The 19,770-nt window shown below is 34.5% G+C and overlaps 1 protein-coding gene across 2 annotated transcripts in view; it reads left to right on the top strand.

Annotated features, from left to right (window-relative positions):
• Positions 1–9,312: 9,312 nt before the first annotated feature.
• The window catches only part of LOC137763860 (bifunctional heparan sulfate N-deacetylase/N-sulfotransferase 4), a 234,218-nt gene continuing 223,760 nt past the window's right edge, over positions 9,313–19,770 (top strand). For both annotated transcript variants that reach the window (XM_068542321.1, XM_068542320.1), the window contains exon 1: positions 9,313–10,290. In XM_068542321.1, the coding sequence (XP_068398422.1) occupies positions 9,313–10,290 (978 nt within the window). The remainder of the gene's footprint in view (positions 10,291–19,770) is intronic.

Raw genomic sequence — 19,770 nt, 5'->3', positions numbered from 1 at the left:
AACTTGCATGAACACAGGTGTGTTAAATTTGTGAAGAAGATTATAGTCTTAAACTAAAATAAATACAGGACAGGCAGATAGACTTAAATTAGTGAGCAAATGGTGGCGACTAAAGCCATTCAGATATTAAAATATTGTAATTACCAGACAAAACGTATGCAAACGCTGTTTATAGTGAATTACTAACATGATTATCTGCAGTTTTTAACTAAATCCTCAGAAAAGAGAGGTTGAAGTTCTAGAAAAGACTTAGGGGTGAAAGGAAATAGAGTAACTTTACAAGAGATATATATTTTCCACAGAACCAGGAAGCAAGTAAGTAAGTAAAGTGGTACTTCCGTAGGTTTGGGAAACATTGATGGGAGTCAGTTTGGCTCCCTGGGTGATGTTTAGCTGGTTCAACCCTCACTTTCTATTTTCTTTGTAGCGTAAATTGAGGAGTTAGGTGGTGGGTCTAGCAGGCTTAAAAAGTTATTGAAATCATCAGAATATATATAGTTGGGGGAAAAGAAATGAAAAAATGATGGATATAAGAAGGACTTCTCAATCACGTGTTCCTTTTATTATAACTAGTTATGTTATAATTTTAAGTTAAAAGGTAGGATAAAAATTATGTTTGTCATGTAATCACAGCTACATAAAACCAGATTACAAACTACGTATCGAGAAGAAACTAGGAAGAAATATATGAGAGGTTTTTGTTAAGCAATGTTCATTTCATTTTTATTTTTCTAGGTTTTCAAATTTTTCATGCTTTTGTAATGAGATTTATATAATAACTTGCACAAAGAAAGTAGTAGTGTCAGTTTTTAAAAATATTTTTCATTTCACCTTTGTAGATGAGACAATTTATAGAAAAAGAGCCTACTTTTGAGAGAAAATGGTTAAGATTATATCTAAATAAGGAAGCATACCATCGTATTTCCTCAGTCATCTTTTGTAGCTCCCATGTAAATTGTTTATATGGAGAGAAAATAAAATGGCGATAGGAAATGGAAATATTGTCATATAGATTGGCTGATTAATGGCCACACTTCACAGTAAATTCATTAACACAAGTTTTATATCCAGTGTTAAAAAAATAAAAAAGACTTTCTAGAAATGAAAGAAAAATAGATAGTAAATAAAGAGAAGAAATTAAGAACAGATGAACACAAAATAAGGTAGGTTTTTTGTTTTTTGTTTTTATGATGAGATGATATACAGCTGAATTTGTAGATGTACCTGGAAAATGGTAGGCTGTTAATAAAGGTTGATACATTTATGTGTTGAATCAAAGTTGGATGAATGCTTTTGCTTCTTACCTAAAGGAGAAAATAGAAGCATATCCAAAATTCAATTTTAGACAGCTTATCTGGTCCTAGTTTGATTTTGAATGTCCCATTGTAAATATTACCCCCAAATCTAGACAAAAATGAGACAGATGCCACAGATCTATCCAAAGTCATCCCAAGTTTCTAAGGGAGTTGTCCGGATTTCAGGAATCTTTAGGAAAGATAACAAGCATTTCAAAGCAGTTTAATTCTACTTAATTCTGGACCATACTGGAGATATCATTATTTCAGTAGTGTTAAGGGCAAAAATCAATAATGGAATTTTAAATGTAAATGCAAACAGTTTTACACAATGATTACTTTACTAGATCACCCCACTTGGTCACAAATAGCATTTCTGCTACTCTATCTAGAAATCTTATGTGGCAAAGCAGAATAAATATCCATTTAGTATTTTCCTTCTCAAAGTTCCCATATTTTTCTGATAAACAAGATAAATATATAGATATTTACAGTTTGATTTTAATAAAAATGGATTCTTTTTGAAAAATCATATTGTTTCTCTGCTTTAGAAAACAAGACCTAGGAAAATGGTAAATAGGCACTATATATATCTCTAAGAAATGATGAGAAAAGAAATCAACTGAAATTTACTTTTCTATTTACTGAGTTGCCTGTTGAAGTGTGAATACAGCTGATAACTCAGAGCTATGTACCTAGTATAATATGATGTTACAATATACTATGGTGGTAGTAATGTTATCATTATGTTTGAAATGACACTTTTAGGAGTTGTACTGATAAAAATGCACACTCGAGGACTGAAATAAGTGTATATTATGTCACTGAAATCAAGAAAATATGAAATGTATAAAAGTTAAGTAATAGTCAACTGGTTATTTACAAGGGTAGAAAATATCCTTATTGCAGAAAATCATAAAATAAGTATAATTCCTTGATTTTGAGCAAATATAACAATTACTCATCACTTTACACCTTTATTTGAAAAAAGTTATATATGTGGCTTTGGTTGTTGCCAAGAATAATATCACAGTACTTTGTGTCCTGGAAGCTGAAAGGAGCGCCAAGTGACAAAACTACATGTTATCAACCAATTCCTAGTCTCAAGTTCTGTTGAGTCAATAGTGGATATTTTCAGGAACCACTTGGAATCATAGGAGACTACATTTTTCTACAGCTAAAACCTCTGCAGTATTTATAAAACCAGGTTAAACGATTTGAATTATCTGTGCTCTCTTGAGTAGTGTTTCGCAAAAACTTTTGACCCTGACTCAGAATAAAAAATAATCTTGCATTGGGACCCAGAACACAAATAAATACACACACACACACACCAAACAAACATGTTTCCTAAAGCACTATTTACCTTTACCCTTCATGAAGTACATCAATATTTCTATTCTCATCTATTTTCTTTTATGTGGTGCTGACCTATAATTTGAAAAAAAAAAAAGTATCTCTCTTGAAATATGGTTATAAATTTTGGAATTCTCCCCTAGAGATTGAAGATGCCATTAATATATTTGAATGAATGGTTAACTGTGTACATAGCACAGTTTTTAATTAAAATCACTGCTTTATTTATATGAAATAAAAGCTAATTCTTCATAATATTCCTAAGAGCAAACAAAAATCTCATGAAGCATGTAGAAATGGGATACTTGATAAAATGTTTTCCCCCCCATGTATCATGAAAAGTCAAAAGTGGTCAAATTATTGCAATTCTTATGTCATCCCAACTTACAACACCGCTTCTTTTGAGCTGATGCAATTCACTTATAGATGTTTTCTGCATTTTTGTTAGATATTTTTAGCTTTGAATATCTGAATTTTTAAAGTTGAAATAAAACTTGCCAATATCTGGGTTAAAGTACTTAGTTACGGTAACTGCTAAGAGTTTGGTTTCAACTAACTTAATTTTTATTTTTCTCATCAGTGCAACTGTGAGAAAATAGAACTCTAGCATCACAAATCACTCGTGGTGTAATCTCAGTCTTTTTCCTACACCCTCTAAACCTCAGTTTCTTCATTTAAAAAATAGACTAATAATGTCTAAACAGGATGATGAATGCAAAGAAAGTAGCATAATGACTGGCAAGTAGTAGCTACTCATTAAATGCTGGTAAATATTTTCTCTTTTTTTTTAAATTTCAGCTGAACTTTAAGAGCCTCTTGGACGTTCTGTATAGTTCATCAGTTCACGTTCAAGAAAGAAACAACCACACATACAATCATTGCAATTCTTAGCCCCTGGCTTACTTCTGAATTTCCTTCTTGCCAAAAATCACTCCAGTACCTGCAGTTGCTTTGTTTACTAATTTCTCTGCTGCTACCAGATATTACTAAAAATTTACAATGATTGAGACCCCTTGGTAAATGGACTTTGCAGACTGTAGTTTAGAAAATCTATAAACACAGTTTGGAAATAAGTCAAAGAGCGATTTTAAAACAGATACACAGAACAATAATTTTTTCATACTATCTAATCTTAAAAGAGGGAAATTCTGGGAACTATTTATTCCACTACTATTGATATGATGAGTCACACTTGGAAGATTAGAAGTTAAAAAAAAGAAAAAGAAGAGTGAGAACAAGGAAAGCAGCACCTAAAAAAGCCTTGCTTTTTTTCTCATCAAAGTCTGCACAGGGATCACACAACTGGAATTTCAGGATAGATTGTTGCCAAAATAATGAGAGGGTCTCCCTTTCCAAATTTTTAACAATAGATTTATTAGGATATGTGAAAGCCAGATTTAGCAGAATTGGGATCAAAGTCTATTTAACTTGCTTGGTATGGTGCTTGAGGAAATATCAGTTCTTCACAGATGCAGTTTACTCAGTCATCCACACATTTGTCCATTCATTCAGTAACAAAAGACCGACATCATGGTGGAAGGGGAAAGCGGACAAAGTGCTCCTGTTTGTGCCAATTCGTTGCTAACTGGTCTCAGGTTCATCCTTCACAATGCATTTTATTAAGGTAAAATTAAAACTTAACATATCACCTAGACTCCTTAAAAACACTGCCACATAATTTTTAGGCTTTTGGAGCAGCATTTAATGTCTTCACCATTATCTTTAAATGAATATTCTTAATTTTATATGACTCATTTAACATACATGTGTCTTTAAAAATAATCTCGATTGTCTTACTTGACCTTTCCAAGATGCTTAAGTTGGTGTTCCTACCTCCTTGCACTTTGCCTTGCCTTTTTTTTTTTTTTTTTAAATGGTCACAGTACTAGATAGGCATATAGAAAACCTACTTTTCCTCCTGTGTGTTTCTCCTTTACTCTCGCACTACTGTCACACTCATAACACTTCCAACACAAGGTGTGTGAGGTTCTCCCACACACACCAAGCAGTGCTTTGTGACACCAGCCGGGCATCCTACAATTCAAATTTGACACTGACTGGAGTTAGCACAGACCCCATAGGTTAGGGGCTCAGTCCCATAAGACTGCTCCCCTCTTCAGATCCAATCACAAGTAGTAGGTCCCTGGCTCTGTCCAACTTGGCTACAGATCGGAGGTCCCCATGACGCCCCACCTTGGATTTGATTATTTGCTAAAACAGCTCACAGAACTCAAGGAAACACCTACTTAGTTTTACCAGTTTATTATATGATAAAGGATACAGATGAACAACTAGATGAAGAGATCCATAGGGCAAGGGCTGGTTCAGTCCTAAGAGTAGGACCCTCTGTCCTCACAGAGTTGGGGGTGTGTCACCCTCCCAGTGAGTGGATGTGTTCCCAAACCTGGAAGCTCTCCAAACCCAGTACTTTGGGAGGTTTTATAGAGGCTTCATTGCATTGGCGTGATCAGTCATTTCTAGCCCCTCTCCACTTCCTAGAGGATAGGGCTGGGCTGAAAGTTCCAAGCTTCTAACTGTTGTTTGGTCTTTCTGGTGCCCAGCTCCCATCCAGGAACCCACTAACTGTTGCCTCTGAAGCTGAATCCAGCCTCTGTACCCTGGTACTGAATTAAGTCTCTGAGACAGAATTTTGGGTGAAGTAGAAAAGAATAGCTTTATTGCTTTGCCAGGTAAAGGGAGCCACAGTGGGCTAATACCCTCAAAACTGTGTGTCCCAACCTGGAGTAAGGGGTTTTATGGTAGTGGTTCAAAGAGAGCGTGATCAGCTCGTGGACATTCTTCTGATTGGTTGGTGGTGAGGTAAGTGGGAGTCGGCATCATCAACCTTCTGATTCCAACCAGTCTGGGGTCTACGTGCCTGTGGGCACCATATCAAAGTTAACCATTAACCATTAACTTCTCCCGCCTGGTAAGGGTTTCAGTATCTGCAAACAGCTCAGAGATATTGTGTGTATCCCTTGTTGGGGAACCAGGACCTTGCCCCAAGCCTGCACTATTGTTTCTCTTGACTGTTGTTTCTCCCTTGTCTTGTATCCCCTCCCTTCCCTAATGAACCATTGCTTGAACCTGCCGGTTGGAACTCAGGGAAGGTCATGGAGGCTGAATGAAGACTATTTCCTGTAATCAAAGAAATGGGGGACACAGGAAGGCTTTTGTGCCCAGGAGCCCCACAGGGTCCTGCTCGTATCACCTCATTAGGACAAAAGACACTCGTATCACCCAGGAAATAACAAGGGATTTAGGAGCTCTGTGCCAGGAACTGGGGGCAGAGATCAATATACATTGTTGGGGCTCAAGGTAGCCACCCCAAATGTGCCAAAGTGGCATATTGATTATTTGGAATTAAAGTTACTTAAGAAACAGCCAGTGCAAGAAGAACACTCTACCTCTCCTTTGTCTCCAGAAATTAGGAAATAAATCTCCCATGTGAAAGGTACCTTCCCTGAAGCAGGAGGTAGGGAGACATCTTTATCACCAGAGATAGGGAATTCAGAGTAGAGAAGGCTGTGTAAACAAACTGCTTAGATTCTTCACTAACTAGTACCCAAGCCCAAGTTTCTTTGTCTTGTCAATTCCTCTCAAATTTATTGTTTCTTTGCCTAAAAGCTGCTTGCTTTGGTCAATTCTTAAGTCCTATATCTATGAGACCTCCATACATATGAAATTAACTTGGTTTTTCTCCTGCTGTCTTTTTTTTTTTTTTTTTCATTTTAATTGTTAGAACACCCCAAAGAACCAAGTGGGCTAGGGGAGAAATTTTTCCCCTCCCCAAATATATATACTATATCTCTTTGGCATACCATATCATTTCTTATCTCAGGCATAGGACATAAGTAAATTTCCTTGTTACATTATCTTTTATTGCTCAGGCTTCCTCACCTCCACTGGCCAGTTTTTGCTAGGGAAGAATAAACAGGAGGATTGAATGGGAAGTATAATTCATTCGATTAACACACACACATACACACACACAAACACAGAGTCAAACATATATCTACAGTGGTGGTAATCTGCATCTATCATTCTTCTAACTCTGAACATATTAATTTTAAATAAATGTCACATTTAAATTTTATTTATTCTTTTGGTTGGCAGATTCTAGTTCCATATGCTTTTTTATTTCCTTTTCACTATTGCATATTAGAAAGAACTGTTCTAATATGCAAAACTGACATCTCATACTTTGTACATTCAAAAATAAAAGTCGCATTTTTGATGTCAGAATAGATAAGGATTTAACAAATATTAACTTGGCATGCACTTAGTTTCTTTTCAAATTCCTGATTGAATGCATTCTGAAAATACTAAACAAACCACCAAAGTATGTGGATTAGATTTCTACTTTTGTGGGGTGATGCGAGGGAGAGGTGGGAGTGGGACTGATTCCATGTCTCCTTAAATGGATTTTTTAATCAAATACATGAGATTGGAGAAGTCTGGGATGGAATATAATAAAGACTGGATAACTTTCTTTGGCAAATTCCAAATCTCTTTCAATATTTATTTTACATATATAATTTAATTTGATTTTTATTTTAAAATTTACTTTATGAACGTTTTCAAACATACATAAAAGTAGAGGGTAGACCATAATTGGTTTATATATTTTATACCAAACCTAAGCCTTTTTATCACTGTATTTTATTTCTTTTTAGTAAAATAATAATTCACTGTATTCAAAGGGAACAGAACTTTTAAAAAATTGAAAGGTTTTGGGGGAGCAAATAATTATCTTAAAAATTATGTTTGATAACAGTGTATTAGTAAGTCCCTAACATGTGGAGTTAATTTTCCTTTAAAGTGAATTTGAAATCACTGGAGAGATTTTTTAAATTGGTTCACTATTTCAAAGGGGAAAATTCAGGCCTACTTATATATTTGGAATCTGAAGAAGTAAAATGTTTGGTAGAAATTTAAAAATTTTAACTCATGGACTTTTGAGATTGTTCTAAATTTTTTTTCCAAAATCTAAGACAAAAACAAATGTTACTTCAACTTATTGTTGATTTCTAAAATTTAAATTACTATGTAGAAAAAATGTGTTACAGAACATAAAAATAAAGCAATATAATACTATGTTTAATCATTTAATCTAATATTCTTTTAATCATTATTCAGTTTCTTTAAATTAAAAAATAAAAAAAGAAACTCATAAAATATTTGCAGTGTGATGTAATATACAACTCATATTACAAAACACGCTAATTTGATTCTCTATGATATAGTACATCAGTAATACACACCTTAAAGTATATGTATCACAGATTATAAACATAACCTATTTTGGTTACTTTCCTAGGGACGCTATTTTGGCAAACTGGGAAATAGAAAATTCCATAATTAGTCTAACACAGTTTTGAGGAGAATGAAGAAAATTTGTATAGGAAGGAATTCACTAAAAATCAAAGTCAAAAATAATGGAAAATTATGTCCATTTGTGGTGAAGCAATTTGGGAAAGCAATTTGCTTTCTAATTTTTTTCTTTTTTTCTACTTTTTTTTCTTCTTAAAAGAAATTGATAAGGGAAATAGAACACTTGACTGTTGGATAAAATGTAATAATCGAAAACAATTTTAATTCTAATTAGAGAAATCAGCCAAATCTAGGAATGTGCTTTGAGAAAAACATGTCAAGATTTTTCTTCTCATCTAGGCTTCTGACCTCCGTTTCATTAAAAAGATCTTAAGATCCTCTTCCCATTTTGTTCTTTCTCCCATAGCTTCTCTCTCACTTTGCTTCTAAGAATGGTGAAAGAGAAATCCTCTCTATTTTGGCTGTTACGCTGAAGAAGGCCAAGTGTCTCCCTGTGACTTCAGAAAAGAATGTTACTAAAGGGAAAAACCTGTAACTACTATGTATTTGAGACAAAATCATCCCCTCACCTTAGAACTCCAGATACCTAAGTAGATACTTAAAAGCATGTTCCACTGCTCCAAACCCCACACGGATACCTGATTTCCTAATTCTGTATGTATATAGTGTCTACCAGCCTTGCAGAAGCAAGTTTTATGGTTTTAAAAAAGGTGGTTTTACCATTTGTGGTTTTATGGTTTTACCATAAGTATTATGGTTTTACCATTGTACACTAAAACTTTATTTCTTACCTTTTTTTTTTGAGGTGACTAGTTTGAAAAATGATCTCAATCAGTATTTCTATATAGATGGATATTTTGGCAAAATTAAATAGGGTCTGTGTTCTTGAAGACATGAAAAAAATCTACTACATTCCAAGTAGTAAAATCTAGACTGTAAACATCAGGTTATTAATATTTTAGCATATTAACATACTAAATTTATCTTTAATATGTATGTTTCTTATATATCAGCATAGGTATACACGTAAATACTTATATTACTATTTTTGTTTTAGTCGTTATATTTCTCCTATTTTTCAGGTAATGTTTAGAGGACTCTACAGCAACCTTTGGTATTGGACATATTCAAAATCTCTTCAACTTCTACTTTCCTAGTCCACTGTCCTCCAACTTTAACTTGCTTGCAATCCCATCAAACATTTTACATGGTTTGCAATGGTTACATGAACTTGTGGGAAGTAGCATTTGTACCATTTCATACCTTATTTACGATGGCACTTTAGGAAAAGAACTTGGAAAAAGCTTCCAAAGCAGTATTTTAAAAAATGAATCTTGTTGTGAAGCTTCGGAGAAGTTTTCGAACATTGATTGTTCTCTTAGCCACCTTTTGCTTGGTGAGCATTGTCATTTCTGCCTATTTCCTCTACTCTGGCTATAAACAGGAAATGACACTTATGGAAACCACTGCAGCAGCAGAATGTACTGACGTTAAAATCCTACCATATCGGTCAATGGAGCTGAAGACAGTCAAACCTATTGATACATCCAAAACTGATCCTACTGTCCTCCTGTTTGTGGAGAGCCAGTACTCTCAACTTGGTCAAGATATTATCGCTATCTTGGAGTCCAGCCGATTTCAGTTCCATATGGTCATCGCCCCTGGCAAGGGAGACATACCTCCTCTAACAGATAATGGCAAAGGGAAATATATTTTAGTTATTTATGAAAATATTCTGAAGTATGTCAGCATGGACTCATGGAATCGAGAGCTTTTAGAAAAATACTGTGTGGAATACAGTGTTAGTATAATTGGTTTTCATAAAGCCAATGAAAACAGCTCACCAAGTACACAATTAAAAGGTTTTCCATTAAACCTTTTCAATAATCTAGCTCTAAAGGACTGTTTTGTCAACCCTCAGTCTCCTTTGCTGCATATTACCAAAGCCCCCAAGGTTGAGAAAGGCCCTCTTCCTGGGGAAGACTGGACAATTTTCCAGTATAATCATTCAACCTACCAGCCTGTGCTTTTAACTGAATTACAGACAGAAAAATCCCTTTCATCCTTCTCCAGCAAACCACTCTATGCGACGGTGATTCAGGATCTGGGGCTTCATGATGGAATTCAGCGAGTTCTTTTCGGCAACAACTTAAACTTTTGGCTGCACAAGCTCATCTTCATAGATGCCATCTCCTTCTTGTCAGGGAAGAGGCTGACATTGTCTTTGGACAGGTATATCCTTGTGGACATTGATGACATCTTTGTTGGGAAGGAAGGGACAAGGATGAATGTCAAAGATGTGAAGGTAAGAACATTTATAAATCACCTGATTATTTTTCTTTCACTAACTCTGTGGTATTGATGAAATAGAATTTTGAATATTTTAGACTTCTAATTACTCAAAACTTTAAGATGCAGTAAATTTGAGATAAAATAAGCATTAAAAGTAAAACTTAAACTAAGCCTTAACCATTCCTCACCCACCCCCAAAATGCTTCAGAGGGGCATAGAAGTAAAATATCCCAAAGAGTATTTGAACTTAATTTCCTTGCCTCTTTTAGATTTTGCCCATCCCAGTCAGCCCCCCATAGAACAGCCTCCATTACTCCACACATGTTGCAGTTTGTAGCAGTAAGACTAATACAGTCATGAAAATCTATCACTGGACAGATCCTCCTGCCCTACTTGGGTTTGACAATGGTGGTTAAAATATTAGAGAAGCAGCCCAAGACTTTTATATAACAAGTAAGCATAGTGCTTGTCTATATGAAATGTTCATACATTTGTAAATATAGATATGAAAAAAAAAAGTTTTATAGGGGATGTGGTATTGGACTTGACCTCAGGAGCTACCATCACTATCTCTATTATCACATCATTTTGGGTAACACAGCAGTGTTACTGGTAGCACTTCTAGGCTAAGGTCAAATTGGCTGCGGTATAACAAATTCACCCCGTGATTGCTATCAGATAAAGGAAAAGCCAAATATGTTTTACTAAGGTGGATAGGTATTCTGAGAATAATTCCCTTTTTTATCATCTTGATTCAAGACTTTCACTTGTGCCTATCTTGTTTTATATATAATTAAATTCTTTCTGTGAACAAGTAATTTTAGCAAACATATAAACAAAAATAATAGAACACAGCTTAGAATAATAAAGGAACTAGAGATTGTTAAGATCATGTCATCTTTTTTGTATTTCTGCTATTAGGCTTTTTATCTTCCAAAGATGAAACCTCAATATAACAGCTTTTTTTCCCCATCCTAACACCTTATGACCATTATAATAAAATATTATTAAAACCAGTGAAATAAGTTAACTTTTTAAAAATCTTCAAAATATATGTGGACCAGTGAACTCTGTTTTTAATGAGCCACTGAATGAAGTATCACTTGACTGGGATCCAAATATTTTATTTTGGGTATTGTTGTAAAGGGATTAAGTGATCCCTCTTGAATTCTGTCTAGATTTTTCTTTTTTTTTACTTATGCTTTTTTGTATTTACTATTCCTTTTAAGTAATGTAAATTCTAGTTTTATTTTAATTTTAAAATCAAAAACTTAAGGCAAGGTCATGTGCTTCAAATGGTTCTCTGAGTGATTCCTATCCTGAAATCCTGAAAGGAAAAGTTTCCTAATTTTAGTCTAATAAACTGTATGAATTGAAAAAGTTCTTTATAACTCTTAACAAATTTTTGTGCCTCAAATTCAGCTCTATCACTTATTCTCAATAGAAAACAAATAGCTATTCACCACTACTCATCTAATATTCAAGGATTACTGAGGACTTCTTGAGTGACATAACCCCAAACAAAATAACAGAATACCGAAATTTAAAAAGGCTGGAACAATGCCACACACAGATAAAGAATCAGAAAAGTTGCGCGTGTATATATATAGATATATATAGTGTGTATGTATGTGCATATGTATACTGATTGTATATTCTACACACACACACACACACACACACGTGCCCATGCTAAGTTAACTGTCACTTTGAAGAAAGTACTCTTTTCTGCCACTTTGGGTGTTGTATCTGGTTCTTGCTCAGAACTCTTAACCAAAGAATATCAGAAACTTGACTGGAACTGAAATAACTTGTTGGGTTACTTATAGGTCAATAGGGAATACTGTTTTTCAATATAAAAATTATAGTTCTAGTCTTGGGAATTTGATTTCTCTTTTGACTATTATTTTTTGGATAAATATGATTTTATGGGAAAGAATCTTGAACTGTGTGTAGAAAAGCTCTGCATACTCCCAGTTCTTCATCCTCATGTTCCTTTTCTGGTGGTGTAAGATTTCTTTACACACTGATAGATGAGGAGAAATCCATCCTCCCTCAAAATCTCCCCAAATTTTCCAGAGCGAGGGTATTGGATAGCTAGTGACATTTTTCTATATTATTCTAAATTAGAGACTAGAAATATGCTGTTCCTCAATAGAACAAATTGAGGAAAGCTGGAGGGTTAGGGTTGAAAAACCTTGGTTATGTGCATGATTGGACCTTCCCCAGGCCACTCCCATGATTAGACTGGGAGCACATAGTCGGGAGCAATCAACAACCAATTCAAACATGGCCTTGACTGCAGCACCTCCTCACTCTATGGACAAAACATATACCAGCATATTATTATTTGAGCCAAGTTTCTCACTTTGAGGTAGAGATTCTGGATCATACTGTTAAAGAATTAGTGTTTTTAAGTCACAGCATTTGATTCAGTGAAAAGAATGCAAGTGTTTCAACTGAACTTGAAAGTCCATATTCTTTCCACTACATGGTTCTGCCATATCTAAACTACAATATATCTAGGTTTTTTATTTTTTTGAGATTTGTGTGCTTTATCTTATTTCATCATACCCTCATCTGACCAAAACCACTGATACAGAAATTAATATGTCCATTTCTAAGGCAAGCAAAATTAAGCTCAGTTTCAGTAACTGTCATCTGACTGTTAATTAAATTTCACTGTGTATCTAGAAATTCAAGATATGAGAGAAATTTAATGTATAGAAACTTGTAGATACAAGTTTATATAAACTTGTAAATACAAACTAATTGTATTTTGAAAGATTGTGAAATATTAGCTATGAATGAAGTCAGAAAATATCGTCATGTTTTGACTTGTTAATATTTCTGTGTGGTCTTCAAGGCAATCATGAAATACTTCCTGTACATCTAAAGCTCTATTAGCAAGATGACCTTCATCACCCTATGGAGGGTGATGTCTTATACACTTGAATTTACTCTTTCTTGGTTTTGAAAGCAACTCTTGTTTTCATCATGGCCTTACTTACGTGTAGGTAATGTTCATTCCCAAAGTGATATCAGTTGAGTGATAATGCATTTTTTAGAGAAAATTAAAATAATAAAGGGCCATCCTGATTATTAAAAACTTAATTTAAAAAGTCTTCTTGCAGACCACTAACCTGATTTCTATGAACAATGTTTTACCCTCGGTTGTAACACTTGGAATAGTCATAGAAATTTGATAGAATTGAGAAAATATGTTCTTTTTTTCATAGTTTCCCTAAGACAGAATAAATGTTCTTTCTCGATGGTGAATGTAAGCTTCCACACTGGCAATGAAATCAAATATATTATTGATGCTATAAATAATTCTGGTGCTTTCATCAGTTCTGTTGACCTGTCATTATTCTCTCTGTTGGCAACAAGACACCATTATTAGCATTTTATACGTCTTTAGATTTCTTGAAGAAATGCTTCCATTTATTCATTGGACATCTACTCTGTATAAGACTATATTTAAGACATTATCTGCCTGAGAAATCCAGACTTTATTTTAAGGTCCTATGTAATCCAGCTCAATTTACCTTTTCAACATCTATTCTTACTACTACTCACTATACACTGTTTCTCTTAGGCTAGCCCACTGTCTGTTCCTCTGCGATGGATTGATAGTGTTTACGTTCACCTCTTTTCTCAGCTTCTAAGCCTTCACTAAAATACTTTCCTTGAATCTACTCATATCTCAAAAGCTATCTCAAGTCCAACTTCTTATGAGAAGGCAACAGATGCCCTAATGACCCAAGCTGAAACTGTGTCCTTAAATAATCACTGACCTTAACTGTCACTTATCATCTTCATGTACATGAGTCAACTCCAAAATTAGGTGGTGAAACAGTTTTTTCCCATACATCTAATTATGTCTCAACATATGTAATAACTAATCTTAGACCTGATTTGAAAATATTATATTGACAATCATTACACTGTTTTTTAACTGTTTGGTGAGTGCAGAACTAATTAGTCTCAGAATTGAACTTACTACTTTAAAAAAGAACAATTTAAGGATAGTTTTGAGTTTTGTCTCAAAACAAGTGATTTGTATATTTTGAGTCAGAGGCAAAAATTGGGGGAAAAAAATCTATGTTATAAACCTGAAGTCCAAAATAAGTGGCTAGCTCTCTAATTTGTTTGACTCCTTCCCCCACGTAGTGTTTTTAATGGATCTATACGTAGACTGGTATTAAGGTTTGATCCAGATAAAGCAATTTACCAGTGTCTTAATTTGGATGTCTTTATGCAATTATTTGACTCCATATTTCCTGCATTGAAAATCATAGGTTCAAAGATTTATAGTGCAAAAGTAATAAATTGTGCAAATTGAATGACTAAAACAGAGATGGACTCCAGATTTGATACATTATCAACTAGTATAGATTCAACAATGCAGGACAGTCCAGGCAGCAGGAACTGGATGGATGGCCCGTCAGAGTTAATCAAGCAGCATCTGAAAGCTCCTCGGCAGTTTCTAAGCAAGTGAGCCAGCATGCAATCAGCAAGTGTAGCATAAGAGCTAGGCAGTGGCCCAGGCAGATGGGGGTCAGCATTTATTGGGATATTTCACAGCAGATGAATGGATTAGGTTTGTGAGCATAAGTCTTCTTTCTGAAAAAAAAAAAAAAAAAAAGGAACAGAAGATAGTGGAAGAGGTGGAATTTGACAACATGGAGTTTGACAGAGAGAACATGACAGAGACCTGGAAGCAGGAACTCAGTCACAACAATAATCCTATAAAGGAGAGAGGACCCATCAGCAAAACTTGTGTGAAACTACAGCCCTGACCCTGACTCAGATTCTTTAGATATCCAGGGAGGAATTGCATTTAGAACCTCCTTAGGTGCCCAGATGCAAGAAGTTTATGTACTACTTGAAGACACTCAATTGGTTCAAAAGAAAAAGCAGGTACTATCAAAGACTTATAAGAATGATCCATGTTCTGTATAAACATAGAGAGAATTACTGTTTCAATTAAAATGTTTTTTAAATTAATTTATTTTTCAGCTGGGAGATGTTTTTTTTAATTTTTTATACAATTTTTTAAAGTTATTTTCCATTTACAGTTATTACAAAATATTGGCTACGTTCCCCATGTTGTACAATACATCCTGGAGCCGATCTTACACCCAATAGCTTGTGCCACCCACTCCCCCACCCCTATGTTGCCCCTCCTTCCCCTCCCTACTGGTAACCACTAATTTGCTCTCTATATCTGTGTCTGCTTCTTTTTTGTTATATTCACTAATTTGTTATATTTTTTAGATTCCGCATATAAGTGATATCATACAGTATTTGTCTTTCTCTGTCTGACTTATTTCAGTTAGCATAATACACTCCAAGTCCATCCATGTTGCTGCAAATGGCAAAATTTCGTTCTTTTTTATGTCTGATTAGTTTTCCATTGTGTGTGTATATATATATATATATATGTATGTGTGTGTGTATATATATATATATATATATATATATACACACACATACATATATATATATATGTATACCACAGCTTCTTTATCCATTCGTCTGTTCATGGACATTTAGGTTGCTTCCATATCTTGGCAATTGTAAATAATGATGCTGTGAACATAGGGGTGCATTTAAAATGTTTCTTGTAAGTAGAGTTTGACTTGACTGGAAAGAGAAGCTACATATAAGTATTTTGGCAGAGTCAATATTGTCCTCAAATATGCTCAGAGGAGGACAGCCACTGTACAGGGTATATTTAATTATAATTATCTTTCTTTCATCTAAAGTCTCAGTGTAAATGTCCCAGGTTTTTTTTTTCTTCTGAATTCTTTCAAGTGGCCATATATTTAACTCTGTCAATGGAAGGAAAAACTATCTTTCCAAAAAAATATTCCTTTATGGAAGCAAATAGGGTATTTCTCCACTTTAAAAAAAAAAAAGTCAAAATTATATGAAAGTACACTTTTAAATGATAAGAATGAAAAATGTGAGAAAATATACACCAGTAATATCTCTTCCAAACTGGGTATTCAGCTAAAAACATTTACAGTTTATATATTAACTTAATATAATCTAATTCAATGCTCAAATCACTTATTTCTCACCTATGGGCTCTGTATATTATTATTCACTAGAGAGTTTACACAAATATGTGAAATATTCGGTTCTTGATTTCAGTAGTATAGGCAAGACATATTCACAATTATCAACATTACGAGGCAGAATACAATATGTGCCATGACAACATTACTATGGGCAATGGGAACAAAGAAAGGGAAACGATATTTCTTCTTCTAGTAATTAGGGAGATTTCTTGGAGGAGGTGACATTTGAGTCTTCTGTGATGGTTTGACAGAACACTAGCAAATCAAGATGGTGAAGTAGATTCTTGGCCAGCAGGTCAGCCCAAGCTCAGACTTGGCTGAGACTATCAGGACAAATGTTAAGTTGCTTGTCTTAGTTGGATGATAAAGTAAATAAGAAATAGTAGTGGGACTAAATGCTGAAGATTTGGTTGTGGCCATAATATGGAGCTCTCTGGGTAGAAAGATACCATTTGAATCACTGAAGATTTTAAGCCAGACAGTGACATGATCAGATCTAGGATTGAAGAAAAATATATTGTTTGAATAAGGGAGATGTTTTTGAGAAGACCTAAAAGAGCCTATTACAACTATATGGCCATAATAATTATTATACATGTTTTAAAATAGTATTTATTTAGCATATTAAAAGACACTAAGCACTGGGATAATCATTAACAGGCAGTGTATCATTTAATACGACAGCACTAAGAGGAAATATTTTGTACATTTTCTGAATGAGTAAAATGAGGCGTAGCAATATCGATACTCATCTAGCTAGTAAGTAGCAGAGCAAACCCAGACTATTTGTCCTGAATGTCTAAGCTTTCTTTTAGAATACAATGCCTTGTGTTCGGGTATCAGTCTGGGCATCTACACTTACTCGTTAACCCCGAACATGTCTGAAAACCTCTCCAATTCTCAGATTGCAAATCTGTAGAACCGATGGAAAACAACACTGTTCTTAGTATTGGGATGAGACCTGAATGCGATAAGTACTGGAAAGCTTCTAGGACAGAGCCTGGCCTGACAGAGCCAGGACAGAGCTTGGTGGCAGTCATGATGGAAAGGGAGACTGGGAGAGACCATGCAGGATTGACAGGACTTGGAAACATGCTCAGTGAAGGAGCAAAAAGAAAAAAAAAAAAAAGGTGCAGATGCTATAGTATCATGGGTTTTAGCCTGAGTGTGTCCATAAACATATGCAGAATTGGGCAGAGGAAAAGGTGCTAGGAAGATGAGGAGTTTGGTTTAAGATCTAATGACTTAACATAGGACATCCAGATGTAGGCATTTGAAAAAATAGATCTAGAGTTTCAGACACCATCAGAGGTGGCAATATAGATTTAGAAACCATCAAGCTTAATACTTGCAATCTTAGTTATGATAACTAAAGGGAAGGAATCAAATAAGAAGGAAAACAGGTGGAATGCATCATTTTGGATATCCTGTAATAAACCCAAGGTCATGACAAGTTAGTTTCAGACAGAGAAAAATTGTTTCATGTACCGAGATGTTAGCCATCCCCTCAGGCTCTCATTGGTTATAAGGAAGAAAGCTTAAAACTTCAGTAAGTACCAGCAGTCCTCAAGAAAATTAAATTAAAGGAATGTCTAACTGGGGACACACTGTGTTCATGCAGCAGAGAAGGCACAATCTTTCATCTGGAATTTGGCATTTTGAATTTTTTTCCATCTTATTTATGACCCTTTGATAAACAAGAATTGCAGTAGGACCCCCTCCTAACATGACTGTGAGATGTACCAAATGACGCTATGTTATAAATATTTCTGAAATTTGTAATGATATATAGGGGTTAAGTATTAAATGAACAAAGAAGCTAAATCTTCATTTTAGTTACTGTACCCAGAAATTATATTCTACTCAGAACATTTTACTTAGTTTTTATGTATTTATTTTCTTGATGACATCAGTTATTGTGAACATGTCTTTTTTGTTAGAAACAAGGAGTTTAGAGGCATACTTTCATTTACACCTGTCTTCTGCATATTAATCAATTATTATTCTTTAAAAAGCATATTTTAAAACAAGACCTGTTGCCAAGTAAGGATTTTCTGCTCAGGACAATTTTTAAAGCTTTTTATATACAAACTAGATTTTAATTTAGGATTAGACATTCCCTGAATTCATTTGCACTCAAAACAGGCTAAATAGTAATGGATCTAACACTAACTTGAGTGCTCACTTTGTTAGTTCACAGTGTAAGATAATTACTGAGCAGAGAGCAATCTCTTGATACACCAGGGGAAGAACACAAAGTCCATATGCTGCTCCATTTTGCTACTCAAGGTGTAGCAATTGTCTCCATGGGAAAGAGAAGATATTAGAAAATATTTTGGTAAGAGCAGCCAAGCTGGCCACCTCCCAGCAAGGAGGAAAACAACCCCTATTAGAGCCTTTAAATCTCATGGTTAATGCCTTAAAAGCCCTGGGGATATTTTCTGATTGGTTTTGTATATTTTGTCATTCTCTGTGATTATATAAATAGTGATTAATTAATTAGCCAATTAGTTAGCTCAGATTATTATAAGGCTCTCCAGCTAAGGCCAGCTAAGTGTTGTTGTTAATGATAATCATCAAAATATGCTACAAAATTGTTTCATATCTGAAGAATGACTGAAGAGAAAAACAAAATAAAAACTTGCTCCTTTTATACTCCCTGTAGAAATACAGTGTGTTCTGAAATATATTAAATTATCATGGAGAAAAGCACCTTGATTATAGAATCTTGTGGCAGGTAGAATATATTATTATTATTATTATTCAGATAACAGATTAAACTGTTAAAGCAGTCATAGACATTGCATTTTATTTTCATTCAACCCTTCATTTTTTTATGTCTGCCCTGAGCTTTGCTCTCTAGCTCTTTGCTGGGATTGATAATTTCCACCCACTACTCTACTTCTTTTTTTTTTAATTGAAATATAGTTGACATATAATATTATGTTAGTTTCAGGTGTACTACATAGCGATTTGATATTTGCTTACTTAATGAAATGATCACCACTGTAAGTCTAGTCACCATCATCAAAGTTATTATAATATTATTGACCATATTTCCTATGCTGTATATTATATCGCTGTGGCTTATTTATTTAATCACTGGAGGTTTGTACCTCTTTAATTGCTTTACCTATGTCGACCAACCACCCACTCCACTCTCTTCTGGGAACCACCAGTTTGTTCTCTATAGATATGAGTCTGTTTTCATTCTGTTTCTTTGTTTTGTTTTTTAAGGTTCCACATATAAGTGAGAACATGCAGTATTTGCCTTTCTCTGTCTGATTTATCTCACTTAGCATGATACCCTCTAGATCCATTCCTGTCTTCACAGATGGCAAGATTTCAGTCTTTGTGGCTGAGTAATATTCCATTGTACACATATACCACATATTCTTTATCCA

This window comes from Eschrichtius robustus, chromosome 4 (genome assembly GCF_028021215.1).
Source record: "Eschrichtius robustus isolate mEscRob2 chromosome 4, mEscRob2.pri, whole genome shotgun sequence".
NCBI classification, from domain to species: domain Eukaryota; kingdom Metazoa; phylum Chordata; class Mammalia; order Artiodactyla; family Eschrichtiidae; genus Eschrichtius; species Eschrichtius robustus.
Note: the sequence above shows the minus strand (reverse complement) of the source record. Positions and strands in the feature narration are given on the sequence as shown.